Genomic DNA, 19,327 nt, shown 5'->3' on the forward strand with positions numbered 1-19,327 from the left:
CATTTGTTGACGCCGAAGATAAAACTATAATATCAAAATGTTTGTCCAAAGTCTGATATTTTTGTAAATCAGCTGCAGTAATGAACCCAATTTGGTACAAGGGAAGGAAGTGAAGACTTCATTTTATCCACAGGGAACATAACTTGGCTTCAAAAATATTTTTTGTTTCCAAAACTAATTTGGATTAGTGCTTTGTGCAAGAACGATACTAAAAACGTTTCCTTTCGAATATACCAATGTTCATTCGCCCCAAAGTTTCAATAGTTATAGCAAATTTTAATATTGAATGTATATACATTATGTATGAAGTACGACAAATTTATTGTTTATAATATCATTATAAAGTCCTCTTTTGCAATTCCAAGACTACAATTGTTTGATTTATTTAACAACAAATAAGAGAGATTACTAATGTTTTGTATATAAATAAATGCTTACATATGGGTTAAAATAGATAGAAGGTCCCATTCATCTCTTAATTTTCTTCGTAACCGAATTCATTGTATTTTTTGACTACACCGAAACTTTTATACTTCAATTTGCTTAGTTATCAATGGAAATTAATAGCAGAAGATACCTACTTGGCTATCGTGCAAAAGCTATCGTTTTGACGATATCACTTTGACGATTATCGTCTTACGTGAAGTGAGACTATCGTCGAAACGCTATCGCCTAGCGATTATCGTTTTACGGAATGACCCCCCCCCCCCGGTGTGTCGTTTCTGGGTGACAACATCGCTCTCGAACAGAGCCAATGTATATTTCTTACTTTAAGATTGTTTATGTAGGGATAGATTGTGCCTATAAGAATTTCTAGACTGTGAACAGTTTGCGCCATTTCAATATCTAACAGTAATTGGGAGCTGTTTGCAATTAGAGTTGTAAATTTCCCATCTCCTAATTTAAGTATATTTTCCGAGAAATTACCTCTGTGGTTATGAGAGTTTTAATTGAAACCACAAAGGTAATGATTTGAGACACGCTTTAATAACGTCGGCACGTGTACCTTTTGTTACAACTGTTAGAGTTTGGGGAAAGTTTCCAGCGAAAACAAAAGTTACGCCACCCATTATATTGCATGAGTTTCTTATATCTTTTAATGTGCGGTCTACTGCTTCTACATGAGCTCTATGTCTCATGATGCATAGGTACATCCCAAATAATCAGCCAAGTGTCCTGTAAGAGCTTTCCTAGTGGACCATTTTTACGGATTGAACATACAGATTTTTGATTTTAAGAAACAGACAACGGTCATTTAAACATAGAGTGAGCCCTTTTCCCTTCATTTAATAGAGTTCCAACAATTCCTGACGATGTCACTGGCAGTGCTTTTCTAACGGATAATCGTACTTTTGACAATACTAAATTCTCAAGAAAGGTTTTACCCGTGCCATCTTATTTTACACACTTTTTTATTTATAGCATCGTCCGCTAATTTATGATCTGCCATTACTTGGGTACATTTGAATTGATAAATTCTGACAACTCGTATTCTATAATTTTTAATAAATATGATTTAAAATCATGAAAATGACATTTTTATTTTTAAAATCATGAAATGAAAATAAAAATAAAAATAAAAATAAACCAGCATAGGTGTTCTTATATGCGTTTCGCCCCGATGTAATGGTTGGGCTCATCAGAAGATGACCATTACACCTTGTCTTGACGCATATTTTCTCGAATAAATCGAAATTCCATATAATATGAGCTACATAGAGCTACTGTGAATTTTATGGTTGCTACAAGTCTTCAGAGAAGATACATTGTAGCTGTTTTTATTTCCTTGCTAAGGGACTTTTGAAGATTCTAAAATATTGTATTCTATAATATTGTCGAACATTTGTTTGTCCTATCATCAATACTCTTCGCAGCGTATGCGATAAAAGACATTTTATGGGTAATTTTTTACACCTTCGGTTGGTTTTAATAGGAATTTCTAAAGATTTCTATAGTAATCTAGTACTAAATATGTCACTCAGTGATAATGAAGCTTTCCAATAGAAAAAGAATTATTAAAATCAGTCCAATACTTTTTAACTTCCCATAGGAAGTTATTGTAATGGGTTCGATTTGTCAAATTGGAAATTTTGACATTTCTCGACGTTTCAAGGTCCCCAGAGTCGAAACAAAAGATTTTTAGAAAGATGTCTGTGCGTGCGTGTGTAGGTACGTTTGTACGTCCGTTCAATCGCGACGTTTTTTTTCGTCTTCCATAGCTCAAGAACCAAAAGAGATATTGACTTCAAATAAATTTTGTTATACAGATAATAAGGCAGAAAGATGAAGAAAGGGCTCTCAAGAAAATTGCGTGGGTGGTTTTTCTACCATAACAGTTTGAAAAAAAGGTGAAAATGTTGGTTAACTCTAAATATCTTACGAACCAAAAACGCTGGAGACTTGAATAAAATTTTATATCATATATTGTAACGTGATGTCAAAGAAGTATATTTTTTGTAAAAAATCAATATAACGGTTTTCTTTTATAAATCAATAAAACTGAAAAAAAAATTTGTCAACTCCAAAATTTTACGAATGAAATATGATTTCATCTCTAAAACAATTTTGTGCAACGAAGAATAATGTTTTTGACATCTGATAAAATTTTGAGAAAAATCGAGTTGACAGTTTTTTTACAAAAAATAAAAACCTAAAAAAAAATTTATAAAAGTTGGTAAAAATTGATTTTCGACTCAAATATCTTTTCAAAACTTTGAGATATTGGCTTTAATTTACTTTTATCTTTCAAAAAATATTGTTGTCAACATTCAGTAACATTTTGTAAAAAATCGAATTGACAGTTTTTTTTTTGAACAAAAGTTGGTAAAAAATGACTTTCGACTCAAATATCTTTTAAAAAATTTGAGATAATAGCTTCTTACTAATTTTTACTTATAAAAAATATTGTTTTCAACATTCGGACAAGTTTTGAGAAAAATCGAATTGACAGTTTTTTTTACAAAAAATAAAAACCTAAAAAAAATGTATAATAGTTCGTAAAAATTGATTTTCGACTCAAATATCTTTTCAAAACTTTGAAATATTGACTTCAAGCTTATTTTATTTCACAGAAAATTTTGAGAAAAATCGAATTAACAGTTTTTTTTTACAAAAAATAAAACTCTAAAAAAAAACAATGCTAAAACTTGCTAAAAATTTACTTTCGACTCAAATAGCTTTTCAAAAATTAAAAATATTGGCTTCAAACTTATTTCATTTAACAGAAAATATTGTTTTCGATATTCAGTAATTTTTATATAAAAATCCAACAGTCCGTTTTTTCATAAAAAATAAAATCTAGACAAACTTTTAAGCAAGACAAATGGACAGACGGGATGGGAAGTTATCAGAGTTTGTAGCATCCCAGACTCTTTTTGAGTTTACTCGTTACATACAAAAATACAAAACTTTCCTATTTATAATATTTCTGTAGATTGAAATTATAAAAAAATAGTTCTAAATCAGATTTAATGCAAAATATGACTTGAAGTTTATTCTTATACCTACATAACTTAGTTATGCTGCGTTAGTAATTTATTAATATAATTTAGTAGTTGTAAACAAAACTCTAATCATTTTTGTAAACATAACTTAAAAATAATTGAAACTACTTGAACTTTATGGGCGAAACAAACGTCTTTTTTTATTTGCATTAAGTATTTACTTTGTGCAAATTAATCTAGTACAATTTAATAAATATACTTATCGAACATTTTTAACATTGCCATATCTATAAATCCTACACAATGCCTATTAATTTCATGACGTATTTTAACTATCTTATCTAGCACAATAAAACTCTTCAGTTAAAATGGCCACTAAAAACTATAAGACTAGGTCTGACAGCGATTAAATTACCGTCATATAAAATGTCATGTCAATGACGCCATATTGCACTATATATAGGGTGACTATGTTACTATCTTATGTACTTATACATGATTAATAAAAGCAAACAGTAAATTACAATTCAACAAGCATGCAACCCATATGACCTTCAAATTAAAATATACATATATACACATATCTAGTGTATAAAAATGTATATATGCGTTATTTAAAGTAGGTAAATTATTTCTAGCATATCATCATTTCCTGGCATAGTTCCTCTTAAAAAGTAGCTTATAAAAATATTTGTGTATGTTTTGTTTTTGTTTTGAATTATAAAAGTTGCTGCTGTGCACTTGCTAAGCTTGTTCCATATGCAGATAATAAAGATTCAACAAGTGTCCCTATCTACTAAAATGTCAGTCGACAGACAAAACAAAAATAACAACAATGATAAATAAACTTATCTCTCTAAACGCAAGTTCTTGAAGCTGGATTTAGTAATTTGCGGGCCCTACAATGTCGAACAATTTGGAAAGCTTTCAGATTTTTTGTGCAGTTAAGTAATTTAAACTTATCTGGGTTTTCTTATTTTAAGTCGATTACTGTCAAAGAAAAATATAAATTTTAACTTTTAACGGTTTCCGTTGGTCGACTTCATAGTTGTGGGAAAATTGTCCTTTTTGTTTCTAAGTCTTCAGGCATAATTAAAAAAAGGACAACACTATCTTAATGCCAAGTTCAAATTGAATGTCAACATCAGAGTCATTCTATGCCTTTTTCGATTGGTCTCTTGATCTCCTAAGTTAAAAAATTATTATCCTCAATGTCTAGAATATTGTGAAAAATAAATAAAGTGCCATTAATTTTTAAACAACATGGTTCCCCCAGATAACCATTTAAAATAAACTTTGACGTTTCTACATCAAATGTCATAATTGTATCAAAAATAAAAATTAATTACAATCCACATCCACAGTCCACATAAACTCAAAAGATAATGACAATGTCTCAAAGTGACATCCACTCATTGACTTAAGTTATTTAATTAACAAAGCCCAATAAGGTTACATTTTTAATTAAATTAAATTTCCAATAATCCGTCTGCACTTTTCTCAAGTAAAAGTAATTAATTGAATAAATTCCATCTCTAAGTTGTTACCAAGAACTCGAGTTGGGGCTTTTAAATAATAAATATAATTGTTTTGAACTTGAGAGATATTTTCAGACGTTATGACAAAAAGCTTAAAATGCTTAGCCATTTATTATAATTATTGCACTTAAATAAATTTTATATTGCCTATACTTTACTTTAGAACTAAAAATGATAATACTCGAAAGGAATTGAGTAGATATTATCACATTTATATGTCAAAATGAATAAGCTTGTGTCAACATAGTCATTCTAATCAGCTTATGCAAGTTGCACATCAGTCAAGGCACTTTTCTATTCCGGGGCTCAAGTGCAAGGCTTTCGTGCTAAGAATTAGATAAAATTAAAACTCTAAAAATATAAGTTGCAGCTGTCAGTTGTTTATTGTGTATCAACATACATATGTTATTATTATGACACGTGATAATATAATGATTTACGTTTGCTACCGTCGCGGTTGTCAATTGAAAAGGGAAATAGATACTCTGATGCCTGATGCTCTTATTCTTATTCTATGAATGAATTTGTATCTTTTAATGTCAGTGTCAACTACTGTAGTAGTTATATTAGTTATGGGATTGTAAATAAAAGTTGTTATTAAGAATTATCATTATTGTTATGCGGTTTATTGTGCAAAAAAAATGTTGTTGTGGTTATGAGGTTTGATGTAAGTAACTTAAACAATAAGATCAAATTTACATATATAGTACATGCAATCTAATATAAACATTTTAATTTTTGTAAGCCAGAGCACGCTTTGTAACGTGACACATATAATATGAGTAAAGTAGTTATCAGTTTTGTTTTAAGTTATCAAGTTAAGTAGGTGTGTCAAGTTTGCTGTTCAATTATTTATAATCTTATAATAACACTTCGAGCAGGTTTAAAAAGCATTGTAAGATATAGACGCTTGTTTTACAGTTTCAACCGTTTATATCGACTAAAAAAGTAAAAAGCAACAATCTTATTACTGATGGGTTTTTGACATTTATACGAGTCTCGAATGGATCTTATGTGATCTCGTTCTCAAATATTGGTACGATTGACATTGAATTTGTATCTCGATGGCTGTGTTTGTTGAGTAGTTGTGCATTTGGAATCATGTGTTTTCCATTGGCGAAAAAAAATCAATCTGTTACTGTTGATATTATTTAGTTTTGTTAATGAAAATGGACTTACTGGGCTTAATTTGCAGGAATAGACTCCGATCCCCGACCGGAATCGAGTAAATCAAGCTCATTTCAATTCGATTTAGTCATATAAGGAATTGAGACGAACTTCAAGCTTACTTCAACACAACATGTTAATGTAGTAATCTACGAACAAACCCCCTTTTGGAAGTTTTTATTTTATATCAAAGCTGCAATAGTTAAATTAACTTTTTTTATAGAATATCTATTTCCAGATGTACCAGTGGCATGATGGTTAGTGTGTTGAACTGTCATGCCAGCGGTCTTGGGTTCGATCCCTGCCTATGCCATCTAAAGTCAAATTCTCCAAGAGTAACTCTTGTCATGAAAAAGATCCTTTTCAAATTACCCGTTCGGATTCGGCATTTAAACTGTAGGTCCCCTCCATTCCTGACAGCAATACTAGCACACAGGAATGGTTGAGAGTTGTAAGTCACTAGGCCCTAGTTCTCAACGGACTGCTGCGCCACCCAATTTATTTATTTATTTTTATTTCCAGATTTTTTCTTACTATTTCTTATCAAAAATTGTCAATTTTTTAGTTTTAGTTAGTTTGGTTTGCTAAATTAATTTTAACAATTTGATTTTTACAAAACTTTCTTCTATTTGTGTGTTTTTTTTATTATTATTCTGACAGATCTTCTTTCAGTTGTACCAACTTTTCAATACAAAAATCTGGCTACTGCGGATCGTTTTTTTGGCAATTTCTCACTGTACTAAATATGGAATACCAAAAAACGCACTTAATCTCACTTGGTCATGTCAATATGAACTGTCAAAACCAAACTTAAGAAATGTCAGTTTCATCAAAGTGAACAATTCTATACTTTCTTCTGATAAACGATAGAAAAACGATGTCAAATTCAATGAGATTCAAAAGCAATTTTGCATGTAAGATATTCTTTTAGTCAAAGGTATCTTACTTTTAAGTTCGTTTTATGCAATCAGCCAAATATCCGGCACTATCTGTCAAACTGACAGTATCTCAAAACAGTTTTAATTTGTTAAAGACATTTAAAACTTCGAAGAATTTAAAACAAAATGAAATTCCCTACTTTAAGTTGGAGACTTTAAGCCTCTTTTAAATGTCAAAAATATGATGACATAAAAATGATTAATGGTAACTCCATTCACACGCTTTGGGAAATATTATATACATAAGTTTTGCCTTAAAAAATAAATACAAATAAATTAAACACCAACTCATCCACCAGCATTTGTATTGAAAACAAAAATTCACGTGTGGCGTATATTTTAATTTTTGACAAGCCTTCGAGCTTTTAAATAAAATTAAAATACATTTATTATAAATATACCTTTAAGCATGCAATTAATTAAAATGACCAATCATTAGTATTCGCTCCTACAACCTACAACTATAACTTGATAATCCACACAAGTCTCTCAAAAGACAGGTCTACTTATGGACAGTTTTCGTAATTTTTAGGAAAACTAACTATAAATATAACTTATCATAAGCATTAAGATGAATATACATACGATTATATAGATATTTATTAAACTTGTGATGTGTTGTTGAAGTTGTGTTACTTGTTTTATAATTCAACTTGAAATAAAAATAAACCATAATTATAATTTTGTACATAAGGTAGGTGGTAGTGTGGAAGGTATATAGAAATTTAAGACACGGTTAACTTTTATCCCTCGTATATATAAAAAAAGTAGATTTATAAATTGCCTTTAAAGTTGTTTGAATATAATTGAAATGTTGGCATTCTTGTCAACTACGTAGTTAAGTTAATAGTTAAAGCAATATAAATTTAAAAGCTTAAATGCGTTCATATTTGAGTCAATTTGGTAAGTAGAAGATTTTTGATGTCCAAACAAGTAATTAGAATTAAAAGGATTATGACTGCGTAAATAATGTTTAAGATAAAAAAAGCCTTTGAACAGGCAAACAATTTACAATGCTTTGTTGACACTTCAACAATGGGACGAAAGACGAAGACGTGAAACGTCAAAAGAAGATTACATCAAACTTTGCTCTCTATGATTGTTGTTTAGATTTCTATCTTAAAGTTGATTGACAATTTTGTCCATAAGGTTTGTGAATAGGTATGATCATTTGAGTCAAATAAGGTTTTCCATAGGTAAAATAAGTCCAATTATTTTTGATCTCGATCTGTAAAAACGCAAATGTGGTCGAAATAAATCAATTTATTTTTGATTTAACACTAAATCTGCAGGTATTGTATTAATATGTTTAAGAAAGGCTGGGAATTTGACAGCTCTACCATATTTATTGACGCATACAGGACAATGACAAAAAAAAAATTTCAAAAGTGTTCCATGCGCGATAAAAAAATAAATGTTTGAAGGAAATCTGACAGCTATAAACTATTCTGTTATAAAGTGTAATGTAAGTAAAGAATATGTAGTTGCTGAAAAATTCAAATCTGCATTGGAAATCAAAGGAAAGAGATTTTTGACAGATTACCATAATCACCCCTATTACCGATGTCCTAAACGACATCAAAATATACGACACGCCACAATCTGTCGCTCGTTTTGTTGTCGTGTGTAAACGTCAAGTGTGTTGAACGCTTTCATTCAGCATTTTGCAAGACGAAAGGAAATGACAACAATGAAAAAACGACGGTATCTCTCGTTTGGAAATTTGCTCACAACGAAATGGAACTGTCCGCAAAACTGTAAGTTTCCTTGTTAAATATTTTTAATAAAAAGGAAATTCCATAGCTGAACATCTGAACAGCAAGTGTCCTCCAGTAAGAGATGGAGATGGTTGGCAAAAGGTTTGAATCGCTTATTTCATTAATGTAAAAAATATTTTCATGTTTGGTTTGGGCCGACTTTAAGTTCAAAGTGAAGAAGAATATAAAAATCAATTCAAAAACTGGAGGAGGTCCAAACCAATCGCAAATTTTATCTCTGCTGGAAGATGCTGTAGCAAATTTGTTTAAATACAAACAGTGGTTAAACCCAAACGGTGTATCCCAGCCCAATTTACTTCCAAATACTTTGACGACTACATCCGGTCATTCATACATCAACACGAACTCAGGCTACAGATGCAGACGCATACGCATCCTTTTCCTATTCAGAAGCAGAAGTTTTGAACATGGTAGATGGCTTCGTCGAATCGGAGGGTAAAGTATTGGAGCATCGACAACCGGAACAGCCACATGAAACTGAAGAGCCTGCGTTCTTTTTATAATTGATTGTGCTTTTTCAAAACTTATCACTCCACCTTCTTCATCATCATCATTTTTGCTACTTGTTTTGTAATACATTTCTACATTTATCATTTTAATTACTTATTTATTTACCAAAAGTTAAATAAAACCGCATTTGTTAAACATTGAACAATGATTTGTATTTAGACCATAGAGGAAATATATTATATTATTATTATCATTATTATTATTATTGTATATTATTATTATATTATATTTCCTCTATGATTTTGATTTTAATTTCATTTTGACAGATGTTTGTTACTTTAGCATCGTTTAAAAATCTGCTACAAATTCTTCGCGTCGAAGAACTTATGAAATGGTACTTAAAAAACGACACGACAGAGAAAACGAGAGTTATCGAAAAAACGAGGCGACATCGGTAAAAGGCATGAATAACGTTTTGACAAATGACATTATCTTATAAAGAGTTCTAATTTTAGCAAGCTTCCGATTCATTCTTGAGATTCAAATTGATTTTTTTTATTTTTTAAAAGATGTCTAGCATATCCAAAGGTCAATTTAAGCTCTTAAATTAGTTTAGAACACAAAATTTATAGTGTAAATAATAGGTCCGTTCGCGTACTTTCTGCAGTAAAATTAGTAAAAAGAGATATTTCAAAGAGTGGGGGTAAAATTTTGGCACAAAAAAAAAAAAAACTACAAAAAAGTAAGCGAACGGGAAAACAACACATTTTTCACACAATATTACTGTCTCGTTGATGTTCTTTGAAAATTTGTTTTTAAATTTTATAACTGACAGCAAAAGCGAGCAATTTATTTGAATTTTTATCAAATTTGACACTTTTCACAAATCAGCCCAAAGAAATTTCTTGGGCTGAAATTCGTGGGTTGGGGAAATTTTTACTCTCTCGTTAGCGCTCTATTCTACGAAAAACTACGAAGTTTTTTAGTACGCGAACAGGATTTGGTAAAATTTCGTATTTATTTGTAAAGGTGGACTGTTTTAGGAGGGTACGCGAACGGACCTAATGTGTTAAAAATTCCAATTTTCCCAATAAGATGTTTCATTTTGATAATTAAAAAACATATATTTGTTATGAGCAATTTGCACATTTGCGGTTGGATGTCCTCGATAACTTTAAGAATGACATTTTAAGGTCTTGAATCGATGTGGTATAGTCAATATTTTTCACAAGGAACGACAAGATCTTGTTAGCTATAATTATTAGGATGTTTGAACAACTTCAATTTACTTATGAAGCTTCAAAAACAGCTAGCTGTTCAAAAAATTCATCTAACCGATTTATTACTTGCTTAACATTGAATTTTTATTTTTTGGAAAAACACAATTGGCAACTATGATTTCAATAAAAATGTCATTATTCAATTGTAATCTAACCAAGCTGTAACTTCAACGCAAAAAGCAAACACACAGGTGGTTTTTAATTGCATAAACGATTAGTTTACAAAACGGTATGTATTGTATAGTAACAAATATGGAATGTCTAATACAAAAGGAAAAACTAAAGTAGAAATAAATAGTGTTACCTGATTTGATTTTAAAAATATTTACTATCTTAATTTTCATATGTTTTTATAATATTTTTAAAATCAAGCCTTACGGTTAGCGAAGGTATTTTTTTTAGGGAATGAAATACTTTAGAACTGATATAAGTTGTCCTTTTTTTGTCTACCTATTTGAAAAATAATTTTTATGCACTTATAGGTATGTAAATTCATCATGACATAAGTCTTCCTAAATTGAATTAAAATAATTTTTATATTTCCATTTAATAAAACAAATGTATCCAATTCAAACCAAATGTTTGTTTCGCGATTATTATTAGTTTTTTTTTAGTATTCACAGTATTGTAAACAAAGTTATTTTTTCCTATATACCTACACGGTCTTGAGTAGAATTCAAAATAGAAAATAATAAAAAAAAAAACACCTTCATATGAGTCATTTTCGAAGACCGCTTTTTTTGCGTTTGTTTTGATTGAAGTTTACAAACAAAATGCTAAAATAAAACCATGAACAAAAAACTACATTGTTTTTATTTTTTATTCGACACATTACCAAAACAAATGAAAAACAAAAACAAAAATTCCCATAACAACAACAACAACTTTGTTTATGGTACTAGGTATTGTATATAATGCGGTACCTATAATTAATCAAGAGTCCTTGAACTTGGTGATTTTTTTTTATATACTTAATGTATCTTTTATTACATGAACAACAATAATGAAGAAGGTGTAGATAAATTATCGTGTTTCTTTATAAATTATGACTATAGACTTATTATATTTTTTTTTCTTTGATAATTATGATGATGCAATAGATAAAGTTGTTTAGGATTTAGCTTGAAGATAGGAGTAGAATTATAACCAGTTTGAAAATAAACTGATTCGTTTTACAAATTATGTTGGGCTGATCTATCGCTTTGAAATAAACTTTATTTTATAAACAATGCGGTGTCCAACTTTGAACTGCTGAAGACCTTATTTTTTAAGGAGTTTCTTTAGTCACTGGCTTTTCGGATTTCTGTCAATATTAAAAAACATTCATTTTAATTATGTATGTGTTACTGGAAAAAGTCTTTGTAACAACTTCCAATATTAATTTATTCTAATCGATCCAATTTGTCGAATTGAAAATTTTGACATTTCTCGACGTTTCAAACTACCTGGAATCTAAGTCAAAGACTTTTGAGAAAAGTTGAATTGACAGTTATTATTCAAAAATAAATAAGGAAATATTATTAAAAGTTGGTAGAAATTGATTTTCGACTCAAATATCTCCAAACAAATGTCAACTGTTAAAAAATGTTGCTTTCAATACTCGGTTAAATTTGTTAAACTACAAATTAAAATCTACGAAAATACTACATAAAATTGCTTAAAATTGATGTTTGATTCTCGATATCACGTGAATAAATGAATAAAGGTATTAAGTGCGTTTTTTTGGTATTCCATACATAGTACAGTGAGAAATTGCCAAAAAAACGATCCGCAGTAGCCAGATTTTTGTATTTAAAAATTAGTACAACTGAAAGAAGATCTGTCAGAATAATAATACAAAAAAACACACAAATAGAAGACAAATTTGTGAAATCAAATGTTGAAATTAACTTAGCAAAAAAACTAACTAAAACTAATAAAATGGACAATTTTCAAGAAGAAATGGTAAGAAAACATCTGGTAATTGAGATCCTATAAAAAAAATCATTTAACAGTTGCTTCAAGGAGGGGAATCGTTCGTAGACTACTACATTAACATGTGGAGTTTAAGCGAGCTTGAAGATCAAATCAATTCTTTATATACCTGAATCGAGTTCAAATGAGCTTGATTTAACTCGAATTCCGTCGGAGATCGGAGTCAAGTCAAAATTTGAGAAGAAAAACCTGTGTGGAGGAGTTGGTTTAATAGATAATGCATTATGGTCTGTTTATTTGGATGTTTGTGTGCAAAAAATAGTAAAAGGAAGCATATTCTTATATGGTGCTAAACTAATCAGTTCTTCATTGTTTAACACTAATCAAACTATCTTACTTACACTTCATAAGGAACATCGAAACACCATTTGCATTTTTGAAAGTGCTGTCAAACGTAATCATTTTTAAATCTTCTTGTGCGATGGAAACACCAAAAAGATTTACGAGTATCTAAGATAAACCTTTGGGGGAAACATAGCAAAACTTTATTATCTTTTCTATTGTTTTCTCATGCAAAATAAGCCCAGTTAGTCCATTTTCATTAATAAAACTACATAATATCAACAGTAAAAGATTGATTTTTTTCATAATAGAAAACACACATGATTCCAAATGCACAACTACTCAACGAACACAGCCATTAAGGTACAATTGCATTATCAATCGTACCAACATTTGAGAACGAAATTACATAAGACTCGTATACCTAAATGTCAAAAACCCATCCGTAGTAAGATTCTACTCTAACTTTTATCGCTGTTATTCATACTATGGATATTGTTTTTGTTATTCTTGTAAAATCCTACTATACTATGGAAAGATTTTCCAACAAAACACGGGTATTGACTTTAAAAAGATTTCATTTTGTGCTAAATTTTATTTTTATAGTAAGATCATGGCCTTAAAAAGATTCAATCTGTATGTTTTTTAATATAACTTTCAAAAAATATTAGTAACATTTTCTACTAAAAAAACAAAAACAGAAATAAAGATATTTAGTTTAGTTAATTTCAACAACTTATTGTAAAAAACATGAGAAATCTACACAAACAACAAAAAAGTGATTAATACTATTTTTGTCTTGATTATTATAAGTATGTACGTAGAAAGATATTGACTTAAATTCTCTGTATCTCACACCAAATATTGTTATTAATGTGTTGGTATAATTTTAGAAAAGTCTACAAACGCGCACAGATGAGATCTTCAAATGTCTTTTTTAAGAAATACTTGAATACAAAAAAAATCTGCAACTCCTCCGGCGTATTTTGCAGGTTGTCAAAATTGAAAGTGACAAAAAAGAATATTGAAATCTTAGCTTGATAAATTCAAATTACAATCAAAGATTTGAATTTTGAGTAAGTTCATTAATGTAAAAAGACAGTAGAAATGCAAGATCTGCGTCCATAAATGTAAGTACACTGCATTACTATGCAGTCGGTAACTCTGTTTAAAAAATCTGTCTGACAGCTGAAATGCGATCAAACCTGCAGTCATTTTATTTCTGTTTCCGTTCTGCAGGAAAATGTCAGAACAAAATGATTAAGTAAAATAATTAAATATTTATTAAAAATTTTTGGCACGAAATAAAATAAGATGTTATTTAGTTGAAATATATTATTTATACTTCATAGAAATGAATGAATCGATTTGTTCCATTCAAAACATTTAAAATAAGTCCTAATAAAACATTTTTATTGGACAAAACCCGCGTAACTCAAAGAAAAACCTTAATTTTTCCTGCCACACTTTATAGGCCCCAATTTGATGACATTAATGAACTGGTTTTTGATATTGTATATCTGCAAGTAGTGGTTCCACATTCAGATTGAATTTTATTATCCGTGTCTTTGATGGTTTGGCATCTCGAAATAAAGTGAAAAATGTAACATCTACTTTAAATGACAGCTGTCAGTTATTTTTTCTGTTTTTAATATAAAGGATTTAGATTTGGTCAAATATAAAAATCTACAAAATTGATCTTGATCATCAAAAATATCGGATAGAAAACGTTAACTTAGTCACCAAAAATTGATAAGAATTTTTTTGTTAAGAAGGTTAAAAAACAAGGCTTGCTAATATAGGAAACAAAAAACAGAACTTTTATCAATTGTAGGTGGCTAAGTTACTGTACTTTTGTTTAACTTCCCATAGGAAGTTATTGTAATGGGTCCTATTTGAAAATTGAAAATTTTGACATTTCTCGACGTTTCAAGGTCCCTAGAGTCGAAATAAAAGATTTTTAGAAAGATTTCTTTGCGTGCGTGTGTACGTACGTTTGTACGTCCGTACGTCCGTACGTCCGTACGTTCGCGACGTTTTTTCGTCGTCCATAGCTCAAGAACCAGAAGAGATATCGACTTCAAATAAATATTGTTATACAGATAATAAGGCAGAAAGATGCAGAAAGGGCTCTCAAGAAAATTGCGTGGGTGGTTTTTTTACCATAGCAGTTTGAAAAAAAGGTGAACATTTTGGTTAACCCTAAATATCTTACGAACCAAAACCGCTAGAGACTTGAATTAAATTTTATATAATATATTGTAATGTGATACCAAACAGGTATAAAAAAACGTTATATTGATTTTTTCAATCAATAAAACTGAAAAAAAAAATTTGTCACCTCCAAAATTTTACGACTGAAATATGATTTCATCTCTTAAACAATTTTGTGCAACGAAGAATAAAGTTTTTGACAGTTTTTTTTATAAAAAATAAAAATCTAAAAAAAACATTACTCAAAGTTCGTAAAAATTGAATATCGATTCAAATATCTTTTCAAAAACTTGAAATTTGGGCTTTAATCTTATTTCATCTTATAAGAAATATTGTTTTCAACATTTTGAAAAATGTTGAGAAAAATCGAATTGACAGCTTTTTTACATAAAATAAAAACCTAAAAAAAAATTTATAAAAGTTGGTAAAAATTGATTTTCGACTCAAATATCTTTTCAAAAATTTTAAATATTGGCTTCAAAGTAATTTTATCTCATAAGAAATATTGTTTTCAACATTTGGTAAAATTTTTGAAAAATCGAATTGACAGCTTTTTTAATACAAAAAAATAAAACTCTAAAAAAAAACAATACTAAAACTTCGTAAAAATGTACTTTCGACTCAAATAGCTTTTCAAAACTTAAAAATATGAGCTTGAAACTTATTTTATTTTACAGAAAATATTGTTTTCGATAATCAGTAATTTTTATATAAAAATCCAACAGTCCGTTTTTTCATAAAAAATAAAATCTACAATTACCAAATTTGGTAAAAATTGATACGAGTACATATAGACAAACTTTTAAGCAAGACAAATCGACAGACGGGATGAGAAGTTATCAGTGTGGGTCGCATCCCAACCTCTTTTTAAATAATAACTTTGCTCTGATTTGCATTTATTTCGCATATCCGTTGTTAATGTTCCCTCAGTTTTCTTACAGCCATTTTGTTTTACAGAGCTCTTGGTATCAGCTCTATAGGTTCTATTTCTGTCAATTTCAAGAGTATTACTGTCTTATTTTTATGCATATGTATCTACTGTCATGTATCGTTTGTTTGGAAAGTAAGAACTAGTTCATTTTAATGGGCCTCAAAGTTCAAATACATCTAAGATTTTTAATCAACTTAGTCAACTTTAATTCTGAGCCCATTTCAATTATTTTAGTCACACTCGATCATTGTCATTAGGTTCTCATAAAAAGTTGCACTGAAACTATTCTAGATTAAAGTAAATGTTCAAAAGAAATTAATTTAAAAAAAAAAATTACTCCAACAAACAAAAAAACAATTTTTGAAGTTCTTAATAGCTTGAAATAGAACATAAACAAATTGTTGAATAGAAGCAATTAAATTGATTTCATCATTATTCCAAAAAAAAGGCCAAACATATTTTTTTAATAAATTTTAATAATACTTAATTACTTCGTTTGAAGATATTTTCATTCGGGAAAATACGTATATTGAATTATGTTCATTTAGTGTTCATTTTTAAGCATATTATGTATATATATAAATAGCCCTAATTAACCATAGTAGGATATCTTTTTTTGAATTAAGATCTTATGATGTATGATGTGGGAAGAAGTTTAAATAATTTTTGTTTCATTGATTTAAATTTATAAACATTCATACGTACGAGTACGTAAGAACATTAAATGAAAATTATTTTTTAATATAGCTTTAAAAGGTCAAAAACAAAAATAGCACAAAAGGAGAAGTCAATCACCGTATTAAAAGTCGTATATTTATACACAGCGGAAAATAATATTGCCTTATTTTTCAGACGTGATTTTTAAAAACAAAAATATATTCTTTGTACTTATTTATACATTATTCGTAAAACGAAAGTCGAATCCACAAGGGTTAAGTAATAAAAATCAAAAAAACGTGTTTTTGGACAAAGCATTTTTGATTTGATAAAACTCACAAGTTTCTATATTTTAAAAGCACTCAAACCAATGAGAGTTAAAAAAATAAAAGTTTTTAATTATTTGTATCGGCATTAAATAAAGTATGCTAATTTTTTACTGTTAGTAATTACTTAAAATTCGATTATTAATTCTAAAAGTCAAAAAACCCTTAAAATAATCAAAAAGGCGGCGATGGTTTCCCCTTTACAAAGCTTAGATGAAAAAAATTGTTAACAAATATTTGTTTTAAAAAAAAGTTAAATTTTGAAATAAGAACTTCGAAGAATTGAAAGTATGTTCGTTTTTATATAAACTTCTTATTCCCAACGAGGACAAAAATATACAAAATGATTATTTTTATTAAATTATTTAAACTCCAAATGTATCAATTTTCCATTTATTACGACTTTAAACTACCTTTATTATGAATAGAAAATCAGTTTAAACTTCTGTCGTTTTTAATTTGAAATTATTTTCTTTCATTTGCACAGAACACAATTTTCATAACAAAACAAAATTTTAAAACATTTCAAAACTAAAAGCTAACAATAATTATAAGTGCTATTATTATTCCGACAGATAGATGAAAAATCTACAATATCAAAGGAAAAACAGAAATGGTCAAAATCATTTTTTGTCAGATTCAAATAAAAAATAAATAATTTGTTTGCCTTTCTTCCAACGGAAAATCCCATTAATACCTGACACAATTTCAAATTCACCATTATGTAATTAATCTACGCTTTTTAATTATTGTTGTTGTTGTTTATTCGATGTGTCAACATCATATAAAAAATATCACACGAAATCTAAAATATTTTGTGTGTTGTTATTTTGTCAATATGTTGATTGGAATTTCGATTAATTAAAAAAAAATGTATTTCACATGAGAAATAAAATATGTTAGCAAAATAAATTTAACTTCAAATTGTGTTCCTAATCAAACTAATTCAAATTGAATCCCTTGTCATTCTTTTATAAAATTGAATATTTCAACACTTGTGTTTATTTTTTTATTATTCTTTTATAAAGAAAAAAACAATAAAAATTCACAATAATTCCACGCCCACACTTTTTCAGTTTTACGATCCATTTACAGTCAAAATCTCGAGGTCAAATAATTTTCATGGTTCTTTTTTTAGTTTTAGTTGTTTGATAAGAAACAAAACACGATAACACAAACATCAATTCACTTATTCATTTGCCCAGTGCCAGCGGAGCGCTATAATCAGTACCTGTCACTTTTATCTCAAGGACCTTCACTTGGATAGCAAAATAAAACTAAACATTTAAGACAAGAACTTACCTTTAGGGCTTGTTGGAATAAAATCCAAAGTTCTGTCTTTGCATCTTAAATCTTGGCCTGTGCCATCAATCCAAACGTATGTGGCTTGAACGATATTCTCTTTAACTGGCAAGTCAATGTAACGTTGCAAGATGCTCTTGTCAATGTGGGCATTTGGTGAATCTTCTAAGATCTTGGACATCTGTAAGAAAATAGCCAAGAAATAGAAAAGATACACTTAGTTAAAAGGCAGTATATATGTAGTGACAGTGTAGGAGTAGTTTTAAACAACAAAAGAATAACGATTTAAAATAATTTTTCCATGCACAGTACATTTTTATGTTTAAATAAATAAAAACAAAATTATATGCGTTCTCAATAGATAAACATGTTATTATTTATTTTCAATTTCCACTCTCACTTTTTTTATTTTTCTTTTTTTAAATCAAGAGGAAGTTGATGGAAAAAAGGGAAAATTTAATTCAAAATGAAAACAAAGATTTTGTTGTTGTTTTTTGTTTGGTGTAATAATTTTCATAAATTTCGTCAGCTGACTGACCTTTTATTTTTTCTTTGTTTTGGAACACTCAAAAAACACGAATGAATATAAAGGCGACGACGACGCGACTGAATCGACCAAGACGATCAACTTTTAAAGTTCACGAAAAATTTAACGGAAAAAAGTATAAATTGTTATTCACAGAAAGCGACTTAATCGCAACTAACTCCGAGCGACTGATTCCAGGCCCATTTATAACAACGCGCGCGCCGCAGATTTTGAATTATTCGAAGTGGTATTCTCACACTTGCTGCCTTGCGTCTCACTGCTCACCCACCCCGCCCCCGCTCATCATCGTAACAGTGGTCATACACTTGAATTTTGTTCACTTTTCGTTCACTGCCACAACTTGTCGTCGGCGTCGTTGTCGTTGTGGATGTCGTCGGTCGTTCCTCGATCGCGAATCGCATGGATGTAGATTCGAGAGCAGTGAGCAACTATAAGGGGTGGGTGGTAGTGGAAGGGTGTTTATATTCTCGTAACTCGAATGAACGAACGGATAAATTGAA

The 19,327-nt window shown here is 29.3% G+C and overlaps 1 protein-coding gene across 1 annotated transcript in view; it reads right to left on the minus strand.

The window, feature by feature from the left end:
* Window positions 1-18,993, minus strand: part of LOC129945626 (glutamine synthetase 2 cytoplasmic) — a 33,367-nt gene extending 14,374 nt beyond the window's left edge. Inside the window, exons 1-2 of the mRNA XM_056055467.1 lie at window positions 18,819-18,993; window positions 18,281-18,461 (exon numbers count right to left, since the gene is read on the minus strand). Of these exons, the coding sequence (XP_055911442.1) occupies window positions 18,281-18,461 (181 nt within the window). The 5' untranslated portion in view covers window positions 18,819-18,993. The remainder of the gene's footprint in view (window positions 1-18,280; window positions 18,462-18,818) is intronic.
* Between the last annotated feature and the right edge of the window lie 334 nt (window positions 18,994-19,327).

Source organism: Eupeodes corollae, chromosome 2 (assembly GCF_945859685.1).
Source record: "Eupeodes corollae chromosome 2, idEupCoro1.1, whole genome shotgun sequence".
In the NCBI taxonomy this organism is placed as follows: Eukaryota; Metazoa; Arthropoda; class Insecta; order Diptera; family Syrphidae; genus Eupeodes; species Eupeodes corollae.